This window comes from Perognathus longimembris, chromosome 28 (genome assembly GCF_023159225.1).
Source record: "Perognathus longimembris pacificus isolate PPM17 chromosome 28, ASM2315922v1, whole genome shotgun sequence".
In the NCBI taxonomy this organism is placed as follows: Eukaryota; Metazoa; Chordata; class Mammalia; order Rodentia; family Heteromyidae; genus Perognathus; species Perognathus longimembris.
Window position 1 is genome coordinate 33,553,179 of NC_063188.1, and position 15,247 is coordinate 33,568,425.

The 15,247-nt window shown below is 41.0% G+C and overlaps 1 protein-coding gene across 2 annotated transcripts in view; it reads left to right on the forward strand.

Moving 5' to 3' along the window:
* The window catches only part of Col4a6 (collagen type IV alpha 6 chain), a 287,163-nt gene that overhangs the window by 203,991 nt on the left and 67,925 nt on the right, over positions 1 to 15,247 (forward strand). For both annotated transcript variants that reach the window (XM_048336449.1, XM_048336450.1), the window contains exons 4-7: positions 4,874 to 5,008; positions 6,062 to 6,106; positions 12,912 to 13,028; positions 15,129 to 15,197. In XM_048336449.1, the coding sequence (XP_048192406.1) occupies positions 4,874 to 5,008; positions 6,062 to 6,106; positions 12,912 to 13,028; positions 15,129 to 15,197 (366 nt within the window). The remainder of the gene's footprint in view (positions 1 to 4,873; positions 5,009 to 6,061; positions 6,107 to 12,911; positions 13,029 to 15,128; positions 15,198 to 15,247) is intronic.

Here is a 15,247-nt window from a genome sequence, read left to right on the forward strand (position 1 = left end):
GAGTTTGAGTTAAGATATCCAGATTAAGAAAGTCTGGTAGGCCCTTGGCTATAAGGCTGGGTCACACTCTAGAGAAATCCAGCTGGAGGTCATTGTATGCAAACATTAATATGTAGCCAAGGTCACTTTAGGAGAAGGAGCAATGAGACTGTGCCCAGGAAAACCAGTCTACCATCTCTAAGGGAGAATTGTACCAGATGTGGGTGGCTCCCACACATGATCTTCCATTCTGAAGCACACATCTTTATCCCAAAGAGGGTGTCTCAGTGATGTCTTTACATCTCTTACCTAAACTGAAAGAAAGGGGCATCAAGTTCTCTGTCCTAACTGCTCCATTTTACTACAAATAATACCTAAGGGGGAAAAGAAAGCAATATTTTGTTCTATGTGCCAGATGCTTTATAGCTATTAACTCATTTAAATGCTCACAGTAAGTCTACACAAGACCTATTATTGCATCTAAGCCTTTGAAACTCAGAATAGTTATTTTTTTTTGCCAAAGGATAATAGCTAAAGTGGCAATAAGGAGACCTGACTCCAATTCTACATAACAACACTGCACCTTCCCACCTCCTGGAATGCAGCCAGATCCTTAGGAAGGCTTGTGCACACCTCGTCCCTTTCCAGCTTTGTAAAGATGGTTTCCATTCTTAGCTTAATGCTTTGCTCTCCATTAAACTTCAACCCGCCTCTAGAAAAAAAAATAAACTTCAAAGATGTCAGTCATCTATGTCTCAGTGGGAATGAGTTTCAGATTTTTATGAACCAGTTTTTAATTTTATGGGAGAAAACTGCTGGACTCTTGAGGGAAGTATAAAAAGACAGAAAGGGACCAACAGTTTCACAATCCCTCCCAGAATGAGGCATGTGCTTTTAAGATTCCTAGGTTCTACTGGGCTCCAGTGGCTCATGCCTGTAATCCTAGCTACTCAGGAGGCTGAGATCTAAGGATCAGGTTCAAAGCCAGCCTAGGCAGGAAAGTCTGTGAGACTCCTATTTCCAATTAATCACAAAAAGCTGGTAGTGAAGCTGTGGTTCAAGTGGTAGAGCATTACCTTTGAGCAAAATAGCTCAGGGACAGCACCCAGGCCCTGAGTTGAAGCTCCAGAACCAGCACATATATACACGTGTGTGCGCATACGCACGCGCACACACACACACATTCCTATGTGCTAATTTTACACATATCTACTACTTTGTCAACAGCCCCATTTCTGGGTCTTTTACCTCAGTTGTTTGGATCTGATCAATGGTGACCCAAACTTACTAGCGTCAACAGAAGGCAGCCAACATGGACTGGAATTGGGGTCCCATAGTCCCTGGTCTTAAGCACAAGTCCCAATCTATTCCCTGGAGAATTAGACCCTGCCTGTGTACATGAAAAATCCTGAGCAGATGGAAGAAGAAGAGCCTGCTGGAAAAACTTGGAAAAGTCCCTTCTGCCCTGTCTGGGTATATTTGCCAAAATAAATGACATGTATCAGAACAGGGCATTGGTCCAAGCCTATTGAAATTCTGCTAGCAGTCCAAACAGTGATGGTGTTTCAGATTGGTTCTGTGAAATGATCAGGGTTAGGAAAAGAAAAGTGATTAGTGAGCATCTGGCTGCTGCAGCCTACTGATGAAGATAGTCCCAGGGGTGGACCCAGGGTGAGGGGGGAACAACCTCAAGGACCCCCTAGGACATCTGCCACTGGAAAATAGGGCTCTAGCAGCAGAGGGTCTGGTTTTACTCCCATGCCATTTCTATAGCTATGTGACCTACACAGGTCCTTCCTCTTCTCTCAGACTTTTCCTCACGTGTATAAAATAAATGCTAGACCAAATGATTTCTAAGAGCCTTTCCTGCTCGAACATTCTGTGACTTCTTTGATCATGGTTTGATTTATTTTTCTCCGTAGTGGGAGGCCCACCCACTCACCTGCTAGCCTCTGTGTTCTCATACTGACCTCTACTGGCCATTATGAAAAGTGTTACTGAGTGCGTGTGTGTCTGTGTGTTGTGTATGTGTATGTGTGTAGCAGTTTATCCCTAATTTAGAATAAAGTTTCAGCAGTACACTTGGTATTAAGAGAGAAACCTTGTGCATCAATGAGAAAACAAAACCAGAAAGCTATTAGCATACAGTAAGATATCTAGAGATGGCCTTATTTTTTTACTTGCCACCCTCATTTATTCATGGTACTTGTCACCTATGCTAAGTCTACAGGGTCCAGAAAAGCCTGGCACCATGCAGAGAGGGCATTCTACACCAGCATGACCTCAGAAGTCTCAAGCCATTCCACTGGCCCTGTTTCTGTCTTGAAGTTAGTCTGAAGTTTTGCATTTGGCTGGTGGTGTGCTCACCATCCTAAACACATGAGACCAGCCTAGCAGTCCACATTTCCCTTAGAGATGGCTTCCCAGATACCCCTTTGGGAAAGTGTTGGAATTTACAAACTCATGAGTTCCTTTAGGGGACTCATTGACATCAGCATTTTGGCAAAATCAGCTTGATCATCCAGCCAAGGGAAAAGAAGTAGGCCACAGAGACCTGCTTGTGCTAGATGGACTCAGAGTTCTCTTAAGTTCCTGTCTGTCTACTTTTTCTAACTTAGGACTGAGCTTGTGTTCATCAAGGCAAGAGAGGAGATGTGGATGGTGATAGGCCATGTATTGGCCATGTATTGGACACCACTCAAAGCCCTGGAGTAGGGTGAGCAGGATGGGAATTGGACCACACCCTAATCTACCATCTTGTTCAATGGCTCGTCTGGCTTTCCCTTTCCCTCCTTTGATGTAAGATTTTTGGCAGGGGTCAAATTTGGGTCAAACATTTGGTTCCCTGATTGGATCGTCTCTACTAGTAATAACATGGCCTTGGCAAGCCCATCCTGCTCATGTCCTCCCAGCAATACACTTCTCCAACAGCTGCTTCTTATCTGCCTCCCTTGTTCCAGCCTCAGGCAGACTTCCCTGGCCTCCTACTCTCACACACACACACACACACACACACACACACACACACACACACACACGTGCACGTTCTATGTGCTCCTTGAAGACTTGCAACCTCGAACACCACTTTCCTCCTAGCCATTTCCCCAGGTTTAACTTTACTTGCCTGGCTTTCCAAGTCCTCCTCAGCTCTGGCCTACTTCACCTTCCTTCTAAAATGACCATGACACATACACACACACACACACACACACACACACATCACAAATCAAGTGTCAACATTATGCAGCCCTCCATGACCAACCCATCATCTGTGGGCTCATGTTATGGTTTGGGGTACATTTATCTTGAAACCTAGAACTAAATTTTCAACTTCCTCATTCATCCTCAGTAATACTCCAGCAATAAAAAAATTACCTTTTCTCTTTAGTTTTGCACCAACACACACACACACACACACACACACACACACTGATTTTGTGAAAAGTATGGTAATTATTATGAACAAAAATCACATATTAGGAAATGGGACCCTGAAAACAAAATGTTCACCTCCAATCCTCCCACCCTCAACATTACCAGGACTTCCACCTTCAACATTACCAGGAGTCAGCTGGTAAACAGTCAGGAGTCTGCATGGTAGGTGTTGGAAAAGGTTGAATGGTAAACACTGTGCCAGAAAATTGCAGGTCTCTCTATGAAGTGTCTGTCTGTTACTTCTTTGCAAGAGTCCTAGGTCTTCCTGGGTCTGATTGACACTGAAAATTATACTCCAAAGGATGGCACAGCTGGTAGCCACTTGCTTCTCCAGTATGTGAGTGTAGCCACTGCACAAGGCATCTGTCCTCTTTTCAGCCTTTTAAAAAATAAAACTTGATGGTGAATAGGAAAGGCTATGTTTAATGGGCTTTTTTCAGAGTTTTTACAGATTTGTAGGGAATTACAGACAGTAAAGGGGCTGAGATATGGGGATGGGAAGCATTTATGAAAATAGGCTTTCTACCTGATATGATGTGTTCACAGAGAGGTAATGCACATTACTAATGGTTTTCATTTTCTGCCAAGAAAATTTGGTCCCTACTGAGATTTGTTCTAAATGATAGTCCAGCCTGCCTGTGTTGCACCCACTGGGGTTAATTCTCAGTCTCAGTCTGCTTTAAAATGTCAGACTGAACTCTTAGACTTAATTGTTTCAGACATTTTATAACCAGGATATTCAAAATCCTCAGGCTGTTCCCTCTTGCTATCATAATAGATACTCCCAGGCTTCTTGTATTTTCCACATTCCAACTTTGTACCAATAGGGAAAAATGAAAGAAAGGGGACCAGAAGGAGGAACAAGTAAACAGTGGTGTGTGGGTGTGGGTGTGCACACACTCGCACAAGCACGCGCGCACACATTTCTTCTGTGAGCATCTGTTGCAAGGCTGGGATCAGCCAACAAAGATCAGCTCTAACAGGTTGGTCAGCTCATGTGTTTCTGGATTCTGCCCTCTCTGACACCTGGGATAGTATTCTTTAGGCACATCCTTTCTGTGAACTTGACAGCAAGCTTGTGGTTGGCTATTTGGATAAGGGTTATAAAATGCCATGGCGTTCTCCAGTATTCTGTTCTTTCATTATTTTGACAAAGTGATGGATATCCTCGCATTAACTAGGAAAAAGATAATATTATCCAGCCTGAGTAGTTAATCTCCTAAGAAGTACAAAGTTGAAGGAGCTTGGTGGACATGAATCTTGCTAAATATGCTCATAAAATGTGTTCTATTCAAATAAGCTTAGTAGCCCCTAAAATAGCCTTCTCTGATCCAGGTTTGAAACTTTGGCATACCGCACAAATTTCTAAGCCAAAATTGTGTGCTTTGTGCATGAAAAGTACGAAATGCTGATGCTAAATTCCCTAATAGACTAATTGTACTCTTTCTTCCTGTCTTAGGGACAACCTGGAGCAATGGGGATTCAAGGTCCAACAGGTCCTGAAGGATTTGCTGGTCCTCCTGGGTTATCTGGATTGAGAGGAGAAAGGGGCTCCCCAGGCCGTCTGGGACCATATGGCCCAAAAGGAGATAAGGTAAGATAAACCACAATACAAAAGCTGAAAGTTGTCAGTCTTGCCCCTACTCATTTTGAAAATAATATTGTTTCTGAATGATGAAATGAATGATTTGCTGCCGATGGGATCAACTCCAGAATCTCATCTCTGATGACTCTTCTAGCAAACGAATATATAAAGTAAATGTGCTAGCTACTTGCTAGATGAGTAAGCTCACTCAAGAGAATCTATGTGGGTTTGGGCAGGGCATGAGTCAGAAGTCCAACCATCAAGATCCAAGAAAGGAAACTTGGAAGCAATCTGGGTCACAAATACAAAGAACGGGCTACAAGAAAGGATAGTGATAATACCATGAATGACTTGTATTTCGCAGCTCAGTTTATATTCCCTGTCTATTTTAATCACTTCCCATTCACCCCATTGATGAAGGAGAAATTCCCACACTAGGATTATAAAGATGATTGAGGGTACACTGGGCTGATGAAGTTAATACCAGCTTATTAGTCACACATACATCACATCTCAGGGGAAGACACAACATACCATATAAGGCCATGTAGGGGTTGTACAAACAAATGGAGCAAGGAGCTATGGAAGGCAAGCTTTGTAATACCAAGAGGCTGTGGTGCCCCTGGTGCCTGAAGGAGGATGTGATTTGGCTTGTTTGAGTAATTCACTGGCAGAGAACTAGAACTGTTAATCAAGGACAAGCAGGAACTCCTCCTGGGTCCCTGTGTTAGGAGGATTACTTGGGTAATGGACCTGAACTGACAGAGCAGCCTGGGTAGGGAAGTCCTGGTTAGACTACTCAAAGCCCTCTTAATTTTGTCTACATGTCAACGTAGATGTGGTATTGAGTTTTAATTTTAAGATTTACAATGGCTAACATAATAACTCACCATCAAATACAGACATGTCTAAAAATTAGGTAGAAGCAAGTGATCACTTATAGTAAGGAGCAGTATGGGGAACTCCTTAGCAACTCCTATCATTCTACAATAAACAAGAATACTGACTCTAACCAACATCAATTGGATTCTCTTACATACCGCTTTCTACCTCATTTTCTAGGGTCCTATGGGAGTTCCTGGCTTTCTTGGCATCAATGGGATTCCGGTGAGTGTGTTTACAGAAGCATTTTAAAATCACCCTCTAGTTTCTTCCTCGTATCTTAGGCACTTTGGCTCTATTCTGTATATGCAAGCATTCTCAGGGTCAAGTATTGAGATGTGGGGTGGGTAGACTTAAGGGGATATGGTTATGCATAGTTAGACTTGAACTGAGGCCTATACGGTGGTTAAAGTTGCAGTGACATGTGCATTCATAAGAAACTGTTAATACCTTAGCTTAACTGAATTAGGTCTTATGAGTTGAAGGGAGCTTTGATTAGAGATGAGGGATTGTCTTGAAGGTACATAGCCATAACTATGTTAGAGCACATACACATCATTATAGGAAATATGAATATATATATATGTATAAGAAGACACAATGTTTGACAGGAAAATAAATCTTTGATGTTATCTTGACACATTTGCTTTCAGTAATTTGTTCTTTTTCAGCCTTACTTCATTTTAGTGTGAATTCCCCTTAGCTTTTACAAATCAGCTACCAAAGATTGCTTAGATGCAGCCTTTTTTCACAAATCCTATGTCTCTCTGTTTTGCTGGCGATAATGGGGAATTGGGAGCTTCCTGAAATCTCGTTTTCCCATTCCACTCAGACTAATCCTTTCATGTCTCCATTTTCATCCTACATCTTTACTTAACACTGGAGATTCTAATGGAACATTTCATCAGCCTCTGAAAAGATAATACTTAGAATCTTATCGGTTCTTGGATTTGCCCTTATTAAACCATGGTTTGAGTAGCCCCAAACCCAATATATGCTACATAATCATCTAGTATTAGGGTAGAGGAAGGGTTCAAATCTCTGTGACAATATTTAGGTAGATTTCTTGAGCACCTGCTGTAGGCAAACACTTTACTATGAGGATATTGAGGAAACATGTAGCTTTGCTCTGAAAGATATTAATAGCTGATCCATTTTCTTTCAGAGTCTAGTAGAGAACAGGTGGCATACATACTTTGTATTTGTTACATGTATCAAGTCAGCTGTCAAACTGCTATATTTTATTCAGCTGCAGAATCTGATAAATGCCCAGAAATAGGCCAATGTGAAAACACAGTGAATAGGAATGGCCATAATTTTAAGGCATACCCTGGAATTTTCTTATGACTGTGTCTCTTTGGCTACTTCACCCAGAGACTCCAAGAGCATGTATCTTTTGGGTGCTGAGGGCAAGGGAAACCAGTAAACTAGAGGCAGCTGTTGCCCCATTTCTCCCATGGTTCAGGCCTAGCCAGAAATGTGGGCGGCTTCAGAGCTTACAACGTTACTATTCCTGTGATGTCTGATAGAAATTGGAAGCAGATGAATCCAATGAGGCCTGAGGTGGTTCCAATTTTGAGCTGGAACCTGTCCTCAAGTCCAGCTAGACATTTCTGCTTCCAACTTTCATCCAAGAGAGCCAAGAGAATCCTAGAGATAGCATGAGTTGAACTTGATCATTTGTCTCTAGAGCTTCATTGCTTAGGAGAAAGTAGTGCAGCTATCCACAATCCTTCACATAAGTTTATAGCTCCCAAATAAACACCCCTACTCCCTGGCACTTCCCTTGACCAAGAGTTGTTTGTGGATATTGTGGTTTGGGTTTGTTTGTTTGTTTGTTTTTGTTTTTAACTTTTGATTGCTCTACCTTCAGACACTAAGCCCCCTTATTCAATGAAACCCTTCTCCCTTATTCTTTCTCTCACTTCCAGCTATTTACCAAATATATATTGAGCACCTTGTGTTCAGTGCTTACCTTTTGTGATCTGAAAGATCACAGGGATCCTCAACATCTATGTCACGTACTGTAACTCCTAATTACCTACAGCCCATCTGTATTATATGAGTCTCATTCCCACTGCTTAGAAGCACAGATCATGTGTCCTCTGCTCCTCCCCAAAGCCGCAAATGCCCCCGACAGAATGCAACATATAGTTAGAAACCCTAAAACTAATTGAGGGACTGAGTCCTACCACCTCTCAAGCTGTAAAAGCCAAAGTTCTAAGACCAACAGGACTTCTTCAGACAGAAGAAAACACAGACATCATAGACTCTGTCAGACTACTCATTTTGTTCAACTTTCAGCCACACACATTAAGCACTTTGGCTGAAACCAACAGCTTCTCTGACATATTTTACTCAACTAGATCACCACACAGATATGGCTCTCCTCTTACTATGAGCTGATCATTAACATATGCGGCACTTGTTTGGATCCCCAAACCCTATTTTTGCTGTCATGTAGATAATTTTAACACAAGGGAACAAATGGTCAGTTAATGATAATCCAAGTCTTTGCACCAAAGGGCATGGCAACAAGTAGAGAGAATGAACAAATAAGGTTAATTGTTCACATTTGAAATATATAGCTACATAGACTAGGGATGGCAGGTCTGTGTGTGGGCTTTTATTCCTATTCCAGATGTGAATTGGAGCTGTTGGCATCTATAAGAAATACATGTTTATCAAAATATTAGTTCAAATAAATTGAGAGCAGAGGTCTTCAAGTTGTCCTTTATAATTTATGTTCCGCTTTTCCCAGAGAGCCAATCTCAAACATATCCCTCACTAGAGCCTTGTAAATAAGCATACTAAATTTATATCTTCAAAGTGGACACATACTACTCCCTAAATGGAAACTTTTTTTCTTTGGAAATGTGTTCTGGGAACACAGACCTTCTGGAATATAGCAGACCCTCAGTAACCTGTGTAGTCATTCCCTGTGGCTATATAAAACCATGGTTTCCTCCCTCAAAGAGCTAGCTTTTCTTGGAAATGTGTTGCATATATATGTAAAATTATTAGTTATAACCAGGAAGGGACAGTGTACTAGAAATTCTATGGTGGCTTATTCTTGCTGACTTACCTTGGAGAAAACTTAGCATTCATTTGACTCTTAGTAAGTCTAATCTAACTTGATGTTGACCATAACCCCATGCAGTACTTATTATTCATTACTAATGTAAATGGCATTAACATTGTAGCATGATAATATAAGGAAGGTATTATTCATCTCCATTTACAGGTAAGAGAACTGAGGCTCTAGCTCAGAAATGACCAAGTTGGAGTTGGATCACAAATCTGACTGGCTCAAAACATGTATTAGCTTTTACCCCATAGTATTAGCTGGATGACAAAGAACAGACAAGTCTGAGTCAGAGGTCAAAGATTAAATCCAGAGAATTCCACTAAGGTAGGAACAAGTAAACAGATAACCCCAGAATCCTGCTGGTAAAAGATACCAAGAGTTTAGAAGAGCAAATTAAAGAATTGAGCCCAAGTAAAACATGTGGATACCAAAGGATAAGAGTTCAGACAAAGGCTTTGGTGTCAAACAGAACCAAGGTCTCCAAGAGGAAAGAAGGCACCTGGTAGTGAGTCAGCCTATTGTCTTAACTTATCCCCACTACCAGATGAGAGATAACCCATAGGAAGTCAGGCACTACATCCAAAGGGTTTAAATGAGTAGAGTTGAATGAAAAGACTAAAGGATGTGGCAGGATGAACAGAAATAACAATGCAGATGATGAAGTAAGTTCATCTGTTAACATCCATAGGCCCAAAAAAGGGAAAACACAGTCATCATACTGGAACCCAGTGAGACCTGGAGCCATGGAATATCTGTTGCCCAACAAAGGCTAAATAAGACTCTAGAGAACTGTGACTTTTGTCAGAAATGCAGCCACAGAGGGAGGGCATGGAGGGTAATAAGTAACCTGGACTCTTTCTCCATTCCAATCTGTCTCCCAGTGGAAAAGTCAACTGGGAGATAAAGGGAGAGGAACCTGTAGAGTACACTCTATAGCCATCAGCCACCAAAGGCACACAGGTCCAGAGACTTTGTGGACAAGCAGTAATAATCACCCCAGTTGGTAATAATCAGGCCAAGAGTGTGACTTAGTTGTAGAGTTCTAGAGTGCTTGCCTAGCACACATGAAGCCCTGGGTTCAATTCCTAAGTACCACATAAACAGAAAAGGCTGGAAGTAGTGCTGTGGGTCAAGTAATAGAGTGCTAGCCTTGAGCAAAAGAAACTCAGGGACAGTGCCCAGGCCCTGAGTTCAAGTCCCAGGACTGGAAAAATAAAAAGACGCTCTTGTTACAGTTTAGTTTCCCCATATCAATTAAAAATCATCATCTGAGCTGGGCTCTGGTGTCTCACACCTCAAGAGGCTGAGATCTGAGAATTGCAGTTTGAACCCAGACCAGGCAGGGAAACCCATGAAACTCTTCTCTCCAATTAAATACCAGAAAAAGCCAAAAGTCCAGCTGTGTCTTAAGTGGTAGAGCACTATCCTTGAACAAAAACAGTCAGGAAAAGAGCCCAGGCCCCGAGTTCAAGCTCCAGGACCAGCACACAGATACACAAAAATCATGTCAGTCTGTGGAGGCTAGGTTTCATCAAATGTCTCACAAAGCCCAGGCAACTTCCTCTATACTGAGCATTTCATGAGCCTAATAGTCTAGACTAACACTTTTGGGTTAATAGTCATTATTTCTCCTGCAACTATACATGGTAGATACATTCCAAGACCTCCCAATAGATGCTTGATACCATGGATAGCACTTATGCCTTTTCCATCATAAATAAGCACTCATGCAATCATGCAATGTGGTCACAACTTTTGCAGGTTGAGGTGGGATATAAAATTAGCACAGATTTCTTTGTCCTACTTCACAATTAGCATATGATTTTTTTTGTTCTGTGTTAAGTCAGCAATATTTAACTTTTCATTTAAAGGAAGCACTTTACAGCTTTTTTTTTTTTTTTTTTTTTTTTTTGTCGTAACTGAATTGCCAGTATCACCACCTTTCTTATTTGGGTCCAGTATTAAGTAAAAGAAAGATCACTTCAGGGGCTGGGAGTATGGCCTAGTTGCAAGAGTACTTGCCTTGTATTCATGAAGCCCTGGATTTGATTCCCCAGTACTACATATATAGAAAAACGGCCAGAAGTGGGGCTGTGGCTCAAGTGGCAGAGTGCTAGCCATGAGCAAAAAAAAAAAAAAAAAGAAAAAAGAAAGATCACTTCAGTTAGTATATACCTATAATTCCCACTCTTTGGGAAGTTGAAACTGGAGGATTGTAAATTCAAGGCCAACCTAGGTTACTCAATGAGACGTGTGTGTGTGTAATCTTTAGCACATGTACTGTGATACCACTTAGAAAACTGAAACTGATCTCCTAACTAAAATGACTGACTAAATAAGCAGCAAGAGTGAATATAATGGACAAAGAAATGATTTACATCACAAGTGGGATGGAGTGGGATAGCATGTGATTTAGTTGTGGTATTCAGAAGAACGAGCAACTCCAAACTCATGAATTCTTTATTTCCACAGATAAAAAAGAACTACGAGTATTTTGAAAAATTTGCTTCTGAACATGACATATTCCCTCAAAGCTTTAACTATATATCAAGCTTTTTAAAAAGTGTTTGGAGTGATTAGGAATCTACTTTTCATTGACCTACCAAGATTTCTGGCCTTTCAGGTCATCCCTTTGCTCCATGCCCAACACATAACTGGCTTTTTGTGTATATATTCTTTTTTTAAAAAAAAGAGATGTACCAAAAAGTCCAATGTTGGGAAATTTTTTAATTCAGGCTCATGCCTGTAATCCTAGCTAATCAGGAGGCTGAGATCTGAGGACCATGGTTCAAAACCAGCCTGGGCAAGAAAGTCCATGAGACTCTTATCTCCAGTAAACTACCCTTGTTGTGCTGTGGCTTATGTGATAGAGTGCTACTCTTGAGCTCAAAGAGGCTCAAAGATAGTGCCCAGGCCCTGAGTTCAAGCCCCACCACCTACAAAAAAAAAGAATGCTTACTGTGAGCAAATACAGTCATTGTATTAAATGTACAACTATGTAAAAAAATGAACTATGTAACTTATGAGTAGGGATGTGAGGGGAGAAATGAAGGAGAACAATAGAAGGGGTTTATTGCCTGACTTATGGAATTGTAACCCCTTTATACAACTATTTGATATAACAACACAATTAGAAATAGAAAAGGAAAGGGGAATGGTAACTAACACCTCCCACACACACACACCAATCAACTGCTTCAGTAGTGAGTATTGGAAAAAGAGAAGATAGTCCCTAACAGAAGAAATAAAACATTATATGTGGTTGTGACAACCTGAGATTGAAAGTGTAGTTCTTTCAAGACTTTATGTTTGGCCAAGCAGCTTTCAGGAGAGAAGGTGATATGGAAACTGCTTATGCTTTCTTGGCCAAAATATAGTGTCAGTTCCCATGCAGAGCTTCCAATGGAGAAGTCATGCCAGGCTTCCTAGGATCTTTCTGGCCTGGGTTATCCCATGTTTTTTTGGTAGCAGTTCAACTGCCAAACAACTAAGTTTCATTTTGGTACTTCATTGTACCCAGGGAAGAAGTTGTAGCGCCTCAGGTATCCTATCTATTTATCCTCCATCTCTTTCGTTCCAGCTTAGATACTATGAAAGCATCAATCCTTCTGAGATCTTTAGGCTGTTATTTGACACAAAGGGCTGAACATAAAGGAAGTATATGATAGTGTAAGTCATTTATGGTAAAGAAGTATACAAGGGCTGGGCCTGAATATCACTCTTATCTCTGATTAACTACGTTTAAAAAAAAGCCAGAAATGGAGCTGTGGCTCAAGTGATAGAGTACCAGGCTTGAATGAAAAAGCTCCAGTACTGGCACAAAAAGTTAGAAGTAGACAAGGAACCAGAGTTTAGTAACATGTTTGGCTTTTCTCATTGTTGAGTTTTTTTCACATTAGCTGACAGTTCTGTGGCTCACTTGATCCTTTTCTCTTTTAATAGGGCCACCCGGGGCAGCCAGGCCCCAGAGGTCCACCTGGCTTAGATGGCTGTAATGGAACTCAAGGAGCTGTTGGATTTCCAGGCCATAATGGCTATCCTGGGATTCTAGGACCACCTGTACGTTGCCAGATCCTTGCAGTTTAATCCAAATGTCACTGGCTACCTCCAAATGTGTTCTTTTTGCTGTTCAGTTTCTATGGAAAGCTAAGCTTCTATGGTAGAGTCACTGTAGCCCCTTTTCCAAGAGCAGGAATCTATGCTGACAGTACCAGAATGGAAAAAGCCAGAAGTGGCATTGTGGGTCAAGTGGTAAAGCACTAGCCTTGAGCACAAAAAAGGCTCAGCGATAGCGCCCAGGGCCTTTCGTTCAACCCCCAGGACAAGCCAAAAAAAAAAAGAAAGAAGAAGAAGAAGAAGAAAAAGAAGAAGAAGAAGAAGAAGAAGAAGAAGAAGAAGAAGAAGAAGAAGAAGAAGAAGAAGAGAAAAAAGAGAAAACAAAAGAAAGGAAGGAAGAGAGAAAGAGACTATTCAGTGTCACCCACCCCAACACCACATAGTGACTTGTTGTTAGAGGGTTGAGAAGGTAATTATTGACTTGACTACAATGTCAGCACTTCAATTCCATTTATCCAGATAAGGCTCCAATTGTTGGGTCTAAAAGATCTCTAGTGGATATCAGGCCTTTATAAAATTAACTTTAGAAATGGCTGAGAGATTTTAAAAAAGAAAACATTTCATGACTATTCTTAGCCTCAGTTGAAATAATACAATTTTTTAGTGTTCCAGTGTGAGATTTTTACCTAGAAATTAAGCCATCGATTAGACATATTCAGTTACCTGAATTGACTGGCATTTCACTGGAATAGCAGCATCCTTTTCTTCAGTGACCAAGTTGTAGGTGTGGGTCTATGTGTGAAAAAAAATCACACACACACACACACACACACACACACACAGACAAAATACAAGCCCCAGATTAGCAAAAAGCACCTTGATACGTAGGGACCAAGCCAATATACAGGAAAGGAGGGTTGTAGAATGTATATACCTAATATGGAAAAATCCGCTTGAATCATAAAGACCTCCTGTTGCCATGGCAATAGAGGAAGGGAGCATAATAGTTCTGTGTTAGCAATGGGACTTTGGCAAAGTCATGTAATTCTGGTGTCAAGCATAAAAGTAGAGGTGTTAAGGTAAGGAACATCCCCTGACTGACAAAGAACAAAGATAGAAACCTAACCCTGACCCTAATCCTCACCCTAAACTCCAATAGGAATGAAGGCAAGTATTTCACGAAATTAAACCTTATTCTCCAGTGAATTCAGTTAGCTTATTTGAAGCTCCATTAAAAAAAGAATAGTGACCACAAGATGATAGGCAAATAGGCAGTGTTATAATCAAAACTGGTTTGTGCTTCTGAGGTTATTTTAGTGATCCATATAATTCAGTCCCCAAAGCTTAATCCTACCGCACTGCTAATCCTTGACAATCCCTTAAGGGTAAGAACATTGCCTTTCCCCAGGAGGACACACTGTAGCAGATACTGGCCAGCACCAACCACTGAGAAAATAAGTCTGGGTAAAAGACCACAATTGAGTATATTTAACTGTTTTCCATGTTAATGGTGAGACGCCAGCTTTTTCACAAGTGTTGGAGCTGACATTGTGTGATAGAAGCACAAGATGAAGATAGTTTTATATGTATCTCTTAGTCCAAGGGCCAACAAACTGCCTACACAGACACTTGGCATATGGCCTGTTTTTTACATTTAAAAAAATCTCTTAAATAATATATCCAATATTCCAGAAGCAATCCACAAAGCTAATAAGTTATTTAATCTCTAGCTCTTCACAGAAAAATATTGCTGACCTTTTTTCTTGACAAAGTCTCTGTCAATGTCATACCTGTGAGGTGAAGAGTAGTGAACTGTAAGCTTTAAAGTTATATGTGTTTGTTCAGAGCAGGGCTCTGAAAAGATATAAGGTCCCCTGCTATCTTAGCTCCATCCCATTACAGACCTGTGTCTTGGAGGTAGAAGAGTAGGACCCAAATTTGAGACACAGCATTTGTTCAGGGGACAGCCTTTGCCCTTTAGCCAATTCTTCCATAGAGTAAGCCACATAATTTCCAATTCTTGTTGTTCCATCTTATTAGATCATACTGTTAACAAAACTGTACATGCATCTTTATTCCTAAGTTTCTCTTACTTTTACTCAGGGCCTTCCTGGTCGTAAAGGTTCAAAAGGCGAACCTGCCCTTCCTCAACGCAGTTTCACCGGAATGGAGGTAAGAGCTTCTGAGGCAAGCAAAGTTGACTATAAGCTGGGTTTTCTAGG